At 38.7% G+C, this 14,597-nt stretch overlaps 1 protein-coding gene across 1 annotated transcript in view; it reads right to left on the bottom strand.

Moving 5' to 3' along the window:
* bbs9 (Bardet-Biedl syndrome 9) overlaps positions 1-14,597 on the bottom strand; it is a 223,028-nt gene that overhangs the window by 92,828 nt on the left and 115,603 nt on the right. Inside the window, 1 exon segment of the mRNA XM_079836550.1 lies at positions 5,946-6,062. Within this exon segment, the coding sequence (XP_079692676.1) occupies positions 5,946-6,062 (117 nt within the window).

Genomic DNA, 14,597 nt, shown 5'->3' with positions numbered 1-14,597 from the left:
GCCCTAATGATTCCAGTCCTCACACCATCAGTGCTCGGGCCCCTAATGATTCCAATCCTCACACCATCAGTGCTCGGGCCCCTAATGATTCCAGTCCTCACACCATCAGTGCTCGGGCCCTAATGATTCCAATCCTCACACCATCAGTGCTCGAGCCCCTAATGATTCCAGTCCTCACACCATCAGTGCTCGGGCCCTAATGATTCCAGTCCTCACACCATCAGTGCTCGGGCCCTAATGATTCCAGTCCTCACACCATCAGTGCTCGAGCCCCTAATGATTCCAGTCCTCACACCATCAGTGCTCGGGCCCTAATGATTCCAGTCCTCACACCATCAGTGCTCGAGCCCCTAATGATTCCAATCCTCACACCATCAGTGCTCGGGCCCTAATGATTCCAGTCCTCACACCATCAGTGCTCGGGCCCCTAATGATTCCAATCCTCACACCATCAGTGCTCGGGCCCCTAATGATTCCAGTCCTCACACCATCAGTGCTCGGCCCCTAATGATTCCAATCCTCACACCATCAGTGCTCGAGCCCCTAATGATTCCAGTCCTCACACCATCAGTGCTCGGGCCCTAATGATTCCAATCCTCACACCATCAGTGCTCGGGCCCTAATGATTCCAGTCCTCACACCATCAGTGCTCGGGCCCCTAATGATTCCAATCCTCACACCATCAGTGCTCGGCCCCTAATGATTCCAATCCTCACACCATCAGTGCTCGGGCCCTAATGATTCCAATCCTCACACCATCAGTGCTCGGCCCCTAATGATTCCAATCCTCACACCATCAGTGCTCGGCCCCTAATGATTCCAGTCCTCACACCATCAGTGCTCGGGCCCTAATGATTCCAATCCTCACACCATCAGTGCTCGGGCCCCTAATGATTCCAGTCCTCACACCATCAGTGCTCGAGCCCCTAATGATTCCAATCCTCACACCATCAGTGCTCGGGCCCCTAATGATTCCAATCCTCACACCATCAGTGCTCGGCCCCTAATGATTCCAGTCCTCACACCATCAGTGCTCGGGCCCTAATGATTCCAATCCTCACACCATCAGTGCTCGGGCCCCTAATGATTCCAGTCCTCACACCATCAGTGCTCGAGCCCCTAATGATTCCAATCCTCACACCATCAGTGCTCGGCCCCTAATGATTCCAATCCTCACACCATCAGTGCTCGGCCCCTAATGATTCCAATCCTCACACCATCAGTGCTCGGGCCCTAATGATTCCAATCCTCACACCATCAGTGCTCGGGCCCTAATGATTCCAATCCTCACACCATCAGTGCTCGGGCCCTAATGATTCCAGTCCTCACACCATCAGTGCTCGGGCCCTAATGATTCCAGTCCTCACACCATCAGTGCTCGGCCCCTAATGATTCCAATCCTCACACCATCAGTGCTCGGGCCCTAATGATTCCAATCCTCACACCATCAGTGCTCGGGCCCTAATGATTCCAGTCCTCACACCATCAGTGCTCGGGCCCCTAATGATTCCAGTCCTCACACCATCAGTGCTCGGGCCCTAATGATTCCAATCCTCACACCATCAGTGCTCGGGCCCTAATGATTCCAATCCTCACACCATCAGTGCTCGGGCCCTAATGATTCCAATCCTCACACCATCAGTGCTCGGGCCCCTAATGATTCCAGTCCTCACACCATCAGTGCTAGGGCCCTAATGATTCCAATCCTCACACCATCAGTGCTAGGGCCCTAATCACATTTCAGCCATTATTATGCATGCGTTTATACAGGGTTTCTGCAGGTTTCACCAAGTCAAATTTAAGACTTTTTAAGACATTTTTAAGACCATTATGAATGAAATGTAAGACCTATAAAGGAAATGCAGTCACAAAATGACTTGCAAAGTAAATTTATTTATTCAAATTGAACAAATCGATAAACTTGCACTTCCCCATAGCTCAATCCCACCAGGATATTTTTTGGCTGATTTTGGAGATCAAAATGACTGAATTTGTGGTGTTCATTTCCAGAAATGTTCATATGTAGGATACCAAATATACTGTATTATGTATTATGTTAGATTAACAATAGTCACACATGACAATAGAATTAACAAAATGCATAAATCTTGTTATTGACTTGAATTATGCAGGATCTCAAAAAATGCATTGTTGACTATTATCTGAAGAATAAAATCAGTTTTATGTGTCTGTGGGACAATCCGAAAGAGACTCCAATAACACCGAAGCTGATTGGCTGCAATAAAGATGCTGCTGGTCTCATTTGTAGTCGTAATACAGCAAATTATATTTGGACTAGCGAAAGAAAGAACTACAACACCCAGAATTAAAAAACATTCCAAAGCGCTGCGGGAGCATTTCAATGAGCATTAGAGCTAGCGTTACATGGACGGAGGAAAATTAAGACCTGTTTAAAATGATTTAAGACCTAGAACTCAATACTTCTGCGAATTTAAGACCTTTTAAGGCCTAAAATTTTGATTTTGAAATTCTAGACTTTTTTAGACCCCGCGTAAACCCTGTTATAGAGCAGTGTGACATCAGCTCTACTGTGAGCTGGAAGGGTCATGAGGTCATTAAACAGCACTGGGCCTGTAGTTATTGATAACCATAATGAGTGTGAAAGGAATAAAAGCTGCTGGTGTTTTCCTGCCTCTAGTGTTCTGTGCATTTATGCAATAATGTAGTCCGAGACGCGTTTAACCAATGAGACGACTAAAAACAGAAGGACATTTGCTGAATAAGGAGTCCCACAAGACGTGTGTGATGTGGAACACACAGTTGTGTTACGGCAGATGGGTGGGATTACACACATCCAGCACAGCAGGAATTCAAACAGTTCAAAGCAATTATACACAAACTAGTCAATAATTACTGACAATTTCACACATTCCAGCGCTAATGAGATCTCTAAACTCACCAGAGGACATGAACGATGATCTTTCTGTGCTTTTATGTTGGGTATTACCTTCATTAAACTGGATTTTGGCAATTTAGTGATTTAGAAGGTAAAGATGTGTGGGTGTGTATTGATCTTCTGTGTGTGTGTGTGTGTGTGAGGATTAGGCATGTGCTGCTGACCTGCTGAAACATGTCAGTGTGTCCACACACACCAGCCGGACTGATTCCTTCACCAGCGCTACAGTTTCTCGATTAGCATTCAGCACTAGGGTTGGGTACCGAAACCCGTACTTATATAACCGGTATGTACCGGACCGAATCAGAACGCAGATTTCGGTTCCTCATTTCGGTGCCAAAATTGAAATGTGCTTTCGCGCTTTGGCTGCACTGAGCCAGAGACAGACGCTCAGCGCTGGTCACATCACAACTCATGACAACTATTCAGTGTTTTCAACCACATCTCATGACAACTATTCAGTGTTTTCAACCACATCTCATGACAACTATTCAGTGTTTTCAACCACATCTCATGACAACTATTCAGTGTTTTCAACCACATCTCATGACAACTATTCAGTGTTTTCAACCACATCTCATGACAACTATTCAGTGTTTTCAACCACATCTCATGACAACTATTCAGTGTTTTCAACCACATCTCATGACAACTATTCAGTGTTTTCAACCACATCTCATGACAACTATTCAGTGTTTTCAACCACATCTCATGACAACTATTCAGTGTTTTCAACCACATCTCATGACAACTATTCAGTGTTTTCAACCACATCTCATGACAACTATTCAGTGTTTTCAACCACATCTCATGACAACTATTCAATGTTTTCAACCACATCTCATGACAACTATTCAATGTTTTCAACCACATCTCATGACAACTATTCAGTGTTTTCAACCACATCTCATGACAACTATTCAGTGTTTTCAACCACATCTCATGACAACTATTCAGTATTTTCAACCACATCTCATGACAACTATTCAATGTTTTCAACCACATCTCATGACAACTATTCAGTGTTTTCAACCACATCTCATGACAACTATTCAGTGTTTTCAACCACATCTCATGACAACTATTCAGTGTTTTCAACCACATCTCATGACAACTATTCAGTTTTCAACCACATCTCATGACAACTATTCAGTGTTTTCAACCACATCTCACGACAACTATTCAGTGTTTTCAACCACATCTCATGACAACTATTCAGTGTTTTCAACCACATCTCACGACAACTATTCAGTGTTTTCAACCACATCTCATGACAACTATTCAGTGTTTTCAACCACATCTCATGACAACTATTCAATGTTTTCAACCACATATCATGACAACTATTCAATGTTTTCAACCACATCTCATGACAACTATTCAATGTTTTCAACCACATCTCATGACAACTATTCAATGTTTTCAACCACATCTCATGACAACTATTCAGTGTTTTCAACCACATCTCATGACAACTATTCAGTGTTTTCAACCACATCTCATGACAACTATTCAGTGTTTTCAACCACATCTCATGACAACTATTCAGTGTTTTCAACCACATCTCATGACAACTATTCAATGTTTTCAACCACATCTCATGACAACTATTCAATGTTTTCAACCACATCTCATGACAACTATTCAATGTTTTCAACCACATCTCATGACAACTATTCAATGTTTTCAACCACATCTCATGACAACTATTCAATGTTTTCAACCACATCTCATGACCACTATTCAGTGTTTTCAACCACATCTCATGACAACTATTCAGTGTTTTCAACCACATCTCATGACAACTATTCAATGTTTTCAACCACATCTCATGACAACTATTCAGTGTTTTCAACCACATCTCATGACAACTATTCAGTGTTTTCAACCACATCTCATGACAACTATTCAATGTTTTCAACCACATCTCATGACAACTATTCAGTGTTTTCAACCACATCTCATGACAACTATTCAGTGTTTTCAACCACATCTCATGACAACTATTCAGTGTTTTCAACCACATCTCATGACAACTATTCAGTGTTTTCAACCACATCATGTTTATTTCAGGTTTCAGATATTTAAATGATCATAAGAAAACTTGGGCTACTAGCAAAAAACACACACTGATGTCTATGAAAGCGGCAATGACAATCCTTTCAGACGGTTATAATTTGACTAACGTTACGTGTTTTATTCACATCAGATACATGCACATTATATAGTAACTATAAAGTTTACTCTATTCTTCTTCCATTTCACTGGTCACTTACTTTCATGTATTTCGTAAGACGAGAATGAACTCAAGTGTTGTAAATCCGACAGATCCGATTCTGAGGCGCAAACTAACATGGCGCCGCTCATTGCGCTTTATAGATCAACTAACACACATTCACTCACACATTTGAACATCAGATAGTTCGTGACACAGTTAAGAGGTTTGTGAATATTTTGAATAAAAAGAAAAAACTAAATAAACCCGATACAGCTGAGCTGTCAGCGCTATTGCGGCTGCTGTGTGTCATGTGAGAAACATGACGCGTCGCCATGGAAACATTAAGGCGATGCGTTTTAAAATATTTAGCCAGAGAATATGAACATATTTCAAAATAAAGCTGAAGCTGAAGCTGGTTTGTAGCAGAGCAAGAACACAGACTCTGCTGTTATTACTGTAACTGTTATTTAGAGTTATATTAGGCTTGTTGTAGTTGGGTTAAGTGGCTTAGGTTTTACTGTGATTTTGTAAATAAGTCAATTGTGTTTTGTATTTATTTATATTCATACATTTAAGTATACATTAAACTTTTAATAAATGGTTCAATTTAAATAAATAAATAAAAAGCCATTTAATGTCATCCACCTCGTTTTGTGGCCTTTTTTTTTTTTTAAGTATCGGTTCAGGCACCGTTTAGGCACCGGTACCGTTTTAAAAGTATCGGTTTGGCACCGGAAATCGAAAAAACCCAAACGATACCCAACCCTAATCAGCACACATGACCAGCACTCAATGAGGGGCGTGTCTTACCGGATTTGCTCTTGACTCTCTTGGACGGCTTCTTCTTGATGAACTTGGCTGAGTCCTGCTGCAGCGCTGCTTCCTCCTCCTGCTCGACGATCGGCTCAGGGATGGACTCGCAACCCACTGGAGAACAACACACAACACATTAACACTGAGACCCGTCCATCAGCTCAACCCACTGGAGAACATCTCACTACAGCGGCTCTACAATAACTTTATGAAGACGAGAATAGTTTCTGTGCGCAAAAAACCCCTAAATAACGACTTATATAGTGATGACGATTTCAAAACACGGCATCATGAAGCTTCGAAGCGTTATGAATCAGTGAGTCGATTCAGCGGTTCAGAGCATTATGAATCAGTGAGTCGATTCAGCGGTTCAGAGCGTTATGAATCAGTGAGTCGATTCAGCGGTTCAGAGCGTTATGAATCAGTGAGTCGATTCAGCGGTTTATGATTCGGATCGCGTGTCAAACTGCTGAAATATGTGACTTTGGCAATCCAAACCGCTGAATCGACTCACTGATTCATAACGCTCTGAACCGCTGAATCGACTCACTGATTCATAACTCATAATTCATAACATTTATGATTGATAGATGCACTTTTATGATGGATAGATGCACTTTTATGATAGATAGATGCACTTTTATGATGGATAGATGCACTTTTATGATGGACAGATGCACTTTTATGATGGATAGATGCACTTTTATGATGGATGGATGGATGCAAATTTATGATGGATAGATGCACTTTTATGATGGATAGATGCACTTTTATGATGGATGGATGGATGCAAATTTATGATGGATAGATGCACATTTATGATGGATAGATGCACTTTTATGATGGATAGATGCACTTTTATGATGGATAGATGCACTTTTATGATGGACAGATGCACTTTGGTGATGGATAGATGCACATTTATGATGGATAGATGCACATTTATGATGGACGGATGCACTTTTATGATGGATGGATGCACTTTTGTGATGGATATATGCACTTTTATGATGAACAGATGCACTTTGGTGATGGACAGATGCACTTTTATGATGGATAGATGCACATTTATGATGGATGGATGCACTTTTGTGATGGATATATGCACTTTTATGATGAACAGATGCACTTTTATGATGGATGGATGCACTTTTATGATGGATAGATGCACTTTTGTGATGGATATATGCACTTTTATGATGGACAGATGCACTTTTGTGATGGATAGATGCACTTTTATGATGGATAGATGCACTTTTATGATGGACAGATGCACTTTTATGATGGATAGATGCACTTTTATGATGGATAGATGCACATTTATGATGGATAGATGCACATTTATGATGGATGGATGCACTTTTATGATGGATAGATGCACTTTTGTGATGGATATATGCACTTTTATGATGGACAGATGCACTTTTGTGATGGATAGATGCACTTTTATGATGGATAGATGCACTTTTATGATGGATAGATGCACTTTTATGATGGATAGATGTACATTTATGATGGATAGATGCACATTTATGATGGATGGATGCACTTTTATGATGGATAGATGCACTTTTGTGATGGATATATGCACTTTTATGATGGACAGATGCACTTTTGTGATGGATAGATGCACTTTTATGATGGATAGATGCACTTTTATGATGGACAGATGCACTTTTATGATGGATAGATGCACTTTTATGATGGATAGATGCACATTTATGATGGATAGATGCACATTTATGATGGATAGATGCACTTTTGTGATGGATATATGCACTTTTATGATGAACAGATGCACTTTGGTGATGGACAGATGCACTTTTATGATGGATAGATGCACTTTTATGATGGATGGATGCACATTTATGATGGATGGATGCACTTTTGTGATGGATATATGCACTTTTATGATGAACAGATGCACTTTTATGATGGACAGATGCACTTTTATGATGGACAGATGCACTTTTGTGATGGATAGATGCACTTTTATGATGGATAGATGCACTTTTATGATGGACAGATGCACTTTTATGATGGATAGATGCACTTTTATGATGGACAGATGCACATTTATGATGGATAGATGCACATTTATGATGGACAGATGCACTTTTATGATGGATAGATTAAAATAAAAAATTAAAATGATAAATCAAATGCTCAAAAGATCAAATAATATCTTTTTTTGTATTTAATTTTTATTCTTGTTACAGTTTACACTTAATCAAATGACAAAAAATGCTTACACTTTATTTTACGGTGTCACTGTTACAGTGTAATCATATATTTAAGTACTGAGTAATATTAATGAACTATAGAGTTTGGTTGAGGGTTAGTTTCATGTAATTATGCATAATTTACTGTTATTACTGTAGTAAATACATTCAACGTGTGTTAAATTGTGTTTCATCATCTGGGCAGCCATTTTAAGAATTGTATTTATAATTTGATCATTTCCATTTTTTGAGGAAGGAACTCATTTTAAACAAGTCTGTAAATCCGGCTTGACCTTCCCGAGCGAGTCAAACACGGACTCCTCCATGAACGACCCCTGACCTCCTTCACTAGATGATCATAAAGACGGAGAAATGGAAGAAAAACAGCAGGTCGTTCTGATGGGATGAGAAATATGAACGCTGAAGCATGAGCTCAGAGGCAGGTGCTCAGGACTCGCAGACAGGAAGACACAAATCAGACAGATAAAGTGTGTGTGTGTGTGTGTGTGTGTGTGTGAGAGAACGAGTGTCAGGGGTTCGACTTTAAACTTGAAGGAGTGGAGCAACACCTCCTGCAGACGCACTGCATCAGACAAAAGCAATTAAAGCAGGATTCTCCCAGATTAGTCCCTGGTTCTCCTCCACACGGCTGGCAGCTGCCCAGACGCTGAGCTCAGACATCCCATCATATCAGCTCAGCCGGGGTCCGAGGCTTCGGGAGGACAGGCGTCTGATAGCAGAGCCATCCGGCTAATCAATCACACATTCCTCAGGATCTGTGTGTGAAGATTACAGCTCTGGCCTCGTCTACACCACAGCAGCTTTAGAGGAGCGCGAGGATCTGTGGCTCATACCAAACACCAGACTTTCTTCAGGAAGTGTGTGTGCATGGGAACTGCAGTGCGACTGAAGCCGTTATCAGGGGGTTAGCGTGTTGTGTTGCTGCGCTAAGGCATTCTGGGTCGTTGCTAGGTGGTTGCTTGCTTAAGTCAAAAAGCCCAGAATACACCCTCAAGTCTCTGAAGGCAAGACACTACAGGCCGAGCCAGTGCTGGAGCTCTAACATACACCACACTGATCAAAATAGAAACAGAAAGAAAACAAAGAATTTTGAACCTGGAAATGTATGCAAATTAGTGCATTTTTAATTAGAGTATGTCTCATTTGCATATTTAAACATAACATTTCAGAAAACAAGACAAAATGTAATGAACTTAAAGGGATAGTTCACCCAAACATGAGCCCGTGATTTCCTCTGTGTGTGTGACACTCTTCTGTCAGAACACACTCTGAGTTATGTTAATAATCTCCTGCTCTTCCAAGCTTTATCATGGCACTGACTGACATCCATCATAAAAGTGCTCCACATGGCTCCACTGGTTACAACTTTTTTGTTCAAAATGAACACAATTTAAATAATGAGTGAATCCATCAATCCCCAAAACATGTTTTTGTCTGACCCTGATTCCCTGTGGTAATAGTGTTATTAGTGTTTATGTTGATTCCCTGTGGTAATAGTGTTATTAGTGTTTATGCTGATTCCCTGTGGTAATAGTGTTATTAGTGTTTATGTTGATTCCCTGTGGTAATAGTGTTATTAGTGTTTATGCTGATTCCCTGTGGTAATAGTGTTATAAGTGTTTATGCTGATTCCCTGAGGTAATAGTGTTATTAGTGTTTATGCTGATTGCCTGTGGTAATAGTGTTATTAGTGTTTATGCTGATTCCCTGTGGTAATAGTGTTATAAGTGTTTATGCTGATTCCCTGTGGTAATAGTGTTATTAGTGTTTATGCTGATTGCCTGTGGTAATAGTGTTATTAGTGTTTATGCTGATTCCCTGTGGTAATAGTGTTATTAGTGTTTATGTTGATTCCCTGAGGTAATAGTGTTATAAGTGTTTATGTTGATTCCCTGTGGTAATAGTGTTATAAGTGTTTATGCTGATTCCCTGTGGTAATAGTGTTATAAGTGTTTATGCTGATTCCCTGTGGTAATAGTGTTATTAGTGTTTATGCTGATTCCCTGTGGTAATAGTGTTATTAGTGTTTATGCTGATTCCCTGTGGTAATAGTGTTATTAGTGTTTATGTTGATTCCCTGTGGTAATAGTGTTATTAGTGTTTATGCTGATTCCCTGTGGTAATAGTGTTATTAGTGTTTATGCTGATTCCCTGTGGTAATAGTGTTATTAGTGTTTATGCTGATTCCCTGTGGTAATAGTGTTATTAGTGTTTATGCTGATTCCCTGTGGTAATAGTGTTATTAGTGTTTATGCTGATTCCCTGTGGTAATAGTGTTATTAGTGTTTATGCTGATTCCCTGTGGTAATAGTGTTATTAGTGTTTATGCTGATTCCCTGTGGTAATAGTGTTATTAGTGTTTATGTTGATTCCCTGTGGTAATAGTGTTATTAGTGTTTATGCTGATTGCCTGTGGTAATAGTGTTATTAGTGTTTATGCTGATTGCCTGTGGTAATAGTGTTATTAGTGTTTATGTTGATTCCCTGTGGTAATAGTGTTATTAGTGTTTATGCTGATTCCCTGTGGTAATAGTGTTATAAGTGTTTATGCTGATTGCCTGTGGTAATAGTGTTATAAGTGTTTATGCTGATTCCCTGTGGTAATAGTGTTATAAGTGTTTATGTTGATTCCCTGTGGTAATAGTGTTATTAGTGTTTATGTTGATTCCCTGTGGTAATAGTGTTATAAGTGTTTATGTTGATTCCCTGTGGTAATAGTGTTATTAGTGTTTATGTTGATTCCCTGTGGTAATAGTGTTATTAGTGTTTATGTTGATTCCCTGTGGTAATAGTGTTATTAGTGTTTATGTTGATTCCCTGTGGTAATAGTGTTATTAGTGTTTATGCTGATTCCCTGTGGTAATAGTGTTATTAGTGTTTATGTTGATTCCCTGTGGTAATAGTGTTATTAGTGTTTATGCTGATTCCCTGTGGTAATAGTGTTATAAGTGTTTATGTTGATTCCCTGTGGTAATAGTGTTATAAGTGTTTATGCTGATTCCCTGTGGTAATAGTGTTATAAGTGTTTATGTTGATTCCCTGTGGTAATAGTGTTATTAGTGTTTATGCTGATTCCCTGTGGTAATAGTGTTATTAGTGTTTATGCTGATTCCCTGTGGTAATAGTGTTATTAGTGTTTATGCTGATTCCCTGTGGTAATAGTGTTATAAGTGTTTATGCTGATTCCCTGTGGTAATAGTGTTATTAGTGTTTATGTTGATTCCCTGTGGTAATAGTGTTATTAGTGTTTATGCTGATTCCCTGTGGTAATAGTGTTATAAGTGTTTATGCTGATTCCCTGTGGTAATAGTGTTATTAGTGTTTATGCTGATTCCCTGTGGTAATAGTGTTATAAGTGTTTATGCTGATTCCCTGTGGTAATAGTGTTATTAGTGTTTATGTTGATTCCCTGTGGTAATAGTGTTATTAGTGTTTATGTTGATTCCCTGTGGTAATAGTGTTATAAGTGTTTATGTTGATTCCCTGTGGTAATAGTGTTATAAGTGTTTATGTTGATTCCCTGTGGTAATAGTGTTATTAGTGTTTATGTTGATTCCCTGTGGTAATAGTGTTATTAGTGTTTATGCTGATTCCCTGTGGTAATAGTGTTATTAGTGTTTATGTTGATTCCCTGTGGTAATAGTGTTATTAGTGTTTATGCTGATTCCCTGTGGTAATAGTGTTATAAGTGTTTATGTTGATTCCCTGTGGTAATAGTGTTATAAGTGTTTATGTTGATTCCCTGTGGTAATAGTGTTATAAGTGTTTATGCTGATTCCCTGTGGTAATAGTGTTATTAGTGTTTATGTTGATTCCCTGTGGTAATAGTGTTATTAGTGTTTATGCTGATTCCCTGTGGTAATAGTGTTATAAGTGTTTATGCTGATTCCCTGTGGTAATAGTGTTATTAGTGTTTATGTTGATTCCCTGTGGTAATAGTGTTATTAGTGTTTATGCTGATTCCCTGTGGTAATAGTGTTATAAGTGTTTATGCTGATTCCCTGTGGTAATAGTGTTATAAGTGTTTATGCTGATTCCCTGAGGTAATAGTGTTATTAGTGTTTATGTTGATTCCCTGTGGTAATAGTGTTATAAGTGTTTATGCTGATTCCCTGTGGTAATAGTGTTATAAGTGTTTATGCTGATTCCCTGTGGTAATAGTGTTATAAGTGTTTATGCTGATTCCCTGTGGTAATAGTGTTATTAGTGTTTATGCTGATTCCCTGTGGTAATAGTGTTATAAGTGTTTATGCTGATTCCCTGTGGTAATAGTGTTATTAGTGTTTATGCTGATTCCCTGTGGTAATAGTGTTATAAGTGTTTATGCTGATTCCCTGTGGTAATAGTGTTATAAGTGTTTATGCTGATTCCCTGTGGTAATAGTGTTATTAGTGTTTATGCTGATTCCCTGTGGTAATAGTGTTATAAGTGTTTATGCTGATTCCCTGTGGTAATAGTGTTATTAGTGTTTATGCTGATTCCCTGTGGTAATAGTGTTATTAGTGTTTATGCTGATTCCCTGTGGTAATAGTGTTATTAGTGTTTATGCTGATTCCCTGTGGTAATAGTGTTATTAGTGTTTATGTTGATTCCCTGTGGTAATAGTGTTATTAGTGTTTATGTTGATTCCCTGTGGTAATAGTGTTATTAGTGTTTATGCTGATTCCCTGTGGTAATAGTGTTATAAGTGTTTATGTTGATTCCCTGTGGTAATAGTGTTATAAGTGTTTATGTTGATTCCCTGTGGTAATAGTGTTATAAGTGTTTATGTTGATTCCCTGTGGTAATAGTGTTATTAGTGTTTATGTTGATTCCCTGTGGTAATAGTGTTATTAGTGTTTATGCTGATTGCCTGTGGTAATAGTGTTATTAGTGTTTATGCTGATTGCCTGTGGTAATAGTGTTATTAGTGTTTATGCTGATTCCCTGTGGTAATAGTGTTATAAGTGTTTATGTTGATTCCCTGTGGTAATAGTGTTATAAGTGTTTATGTTGATTCCCTGTGGTAATAGTGTTATTAGTGTTTATGTTGATTCCCTGTGGTAATAGTGTTATAAGTGTTTATGCTGATTCCCTGTGGTAATAGTGTTATTAGTGTTTATGTTGATTCCCTGTGGTAATAGTGTTATTAGTGTTTATGCTGATTCCCTGTGGTAATAGTGTTATTAGTGTTTATGTTGATTCCCTGTGGTAATAGTGTTATTAGTGTTTATGCTGATTCCCTGTGGTAATAGTGTTATAAGTGTTTATGTTGATTCCCTGTGGTAATAGTGTTATTAGTGTTTATGCTGATTCCCTGTGGTAATAGTGTTATTAGTGTTTATGCTGATTCCCTGTGGTAATAGTGTTATAAGTGTTTATGTTGATTCCCTGTGGTAATAGTGTTATAAGTGTTTATGTTGATTCCCTGTGGTAATAGTGTTATTAGTGTTTATGCTGATTCCCTGTGGTAATAGTGTTATTAGTGTTTATGTTGATTCCCTGTGGTAAAAGTGTTATAAGTGTTTATGCTGATTGCCTGTGGTAATAGTGTTATAAGTGTTTATGCTGATTCCCTGTGGTAATAGTGTTATTAGTGTTTATGCTGATTCCCTGTGGTAATAGTGTTATTAGTGTTTATGTTGATTCCCTGTGGTAATAGTGTTATAAGTGTTTATGCTGATTGCCTGTGGTAATAGTGTTATTAGTGTTTATGCTGATTGCCTGTGGTAATAGTGTTATAAGTGTTTATGCTGATTGCCTGTGGTAATAGTGTTATTAGTGTTTATGTTGATTCCCTGTGGTAATAGTGTTATAAGTGTTTATGTTGATTCCCTGTGGTAATAGTGTTATAAGTGTTTATGCTGATTGCCTGTGGTAATAGTGTTATAAGTGTTTATGCTGATTGCCTGTGGTAATAGTGTTATTAGTGTTTATGTTGATTCCCTGTGGTAATAGTGTTATTAGTGTTTATGCTGATTCCCTGTGGTAATAGTGTTATTAGTGTTTATGCTGATTCCCTGTGGTAATAGTGTTATTAGTGTTTATGCTGATTCCCTGTGGTAATAGTGTTATAAGTGTTTATGCTGATTCCCTGTGGTAATAGTGTTATAAGTGTTTATGTTGATTCCCTGTGGTAATAGTGTTATAAGTGTTTATGTTGATTCCCTGTGGTAATAGTGTTATAAGTGTTTATGTTGATTCCCTGTGGTAATAGTGTTATTAGTGTTTATGCTGATTCCCTGTGGTAATAGTGTTATTAGTGTTTGTGATGATTCCCTGTGGTAATAGTGTTATTAGTGTTTTTGCTGATTCCCTGTGGTAATAGTGTTATTAGTGTTTATGCTGATTCCCTGTGGTAATAGTGTTATAAGTGTTTATGCTGATTCCCTGTGGTAATAGTGTTATAAGTGTTTATGCTGATTCC

The sequence above is a fragment of the Gobio gobio genome (assembly GCF_949357685.1).
Source record: "Gobio gobio genome assembly, chromosome: 15".
Classification (NCBI taxonomy): domain Eukaryota; kingdom Metazoa; phylum Chordata; class Actinopteri; order Cypriniformes; family Gobionidae; genus Gobio; species Gobio gobio.
This window is presented reverse-complemented; position numbering and strand designations above follow the sequence as displayed.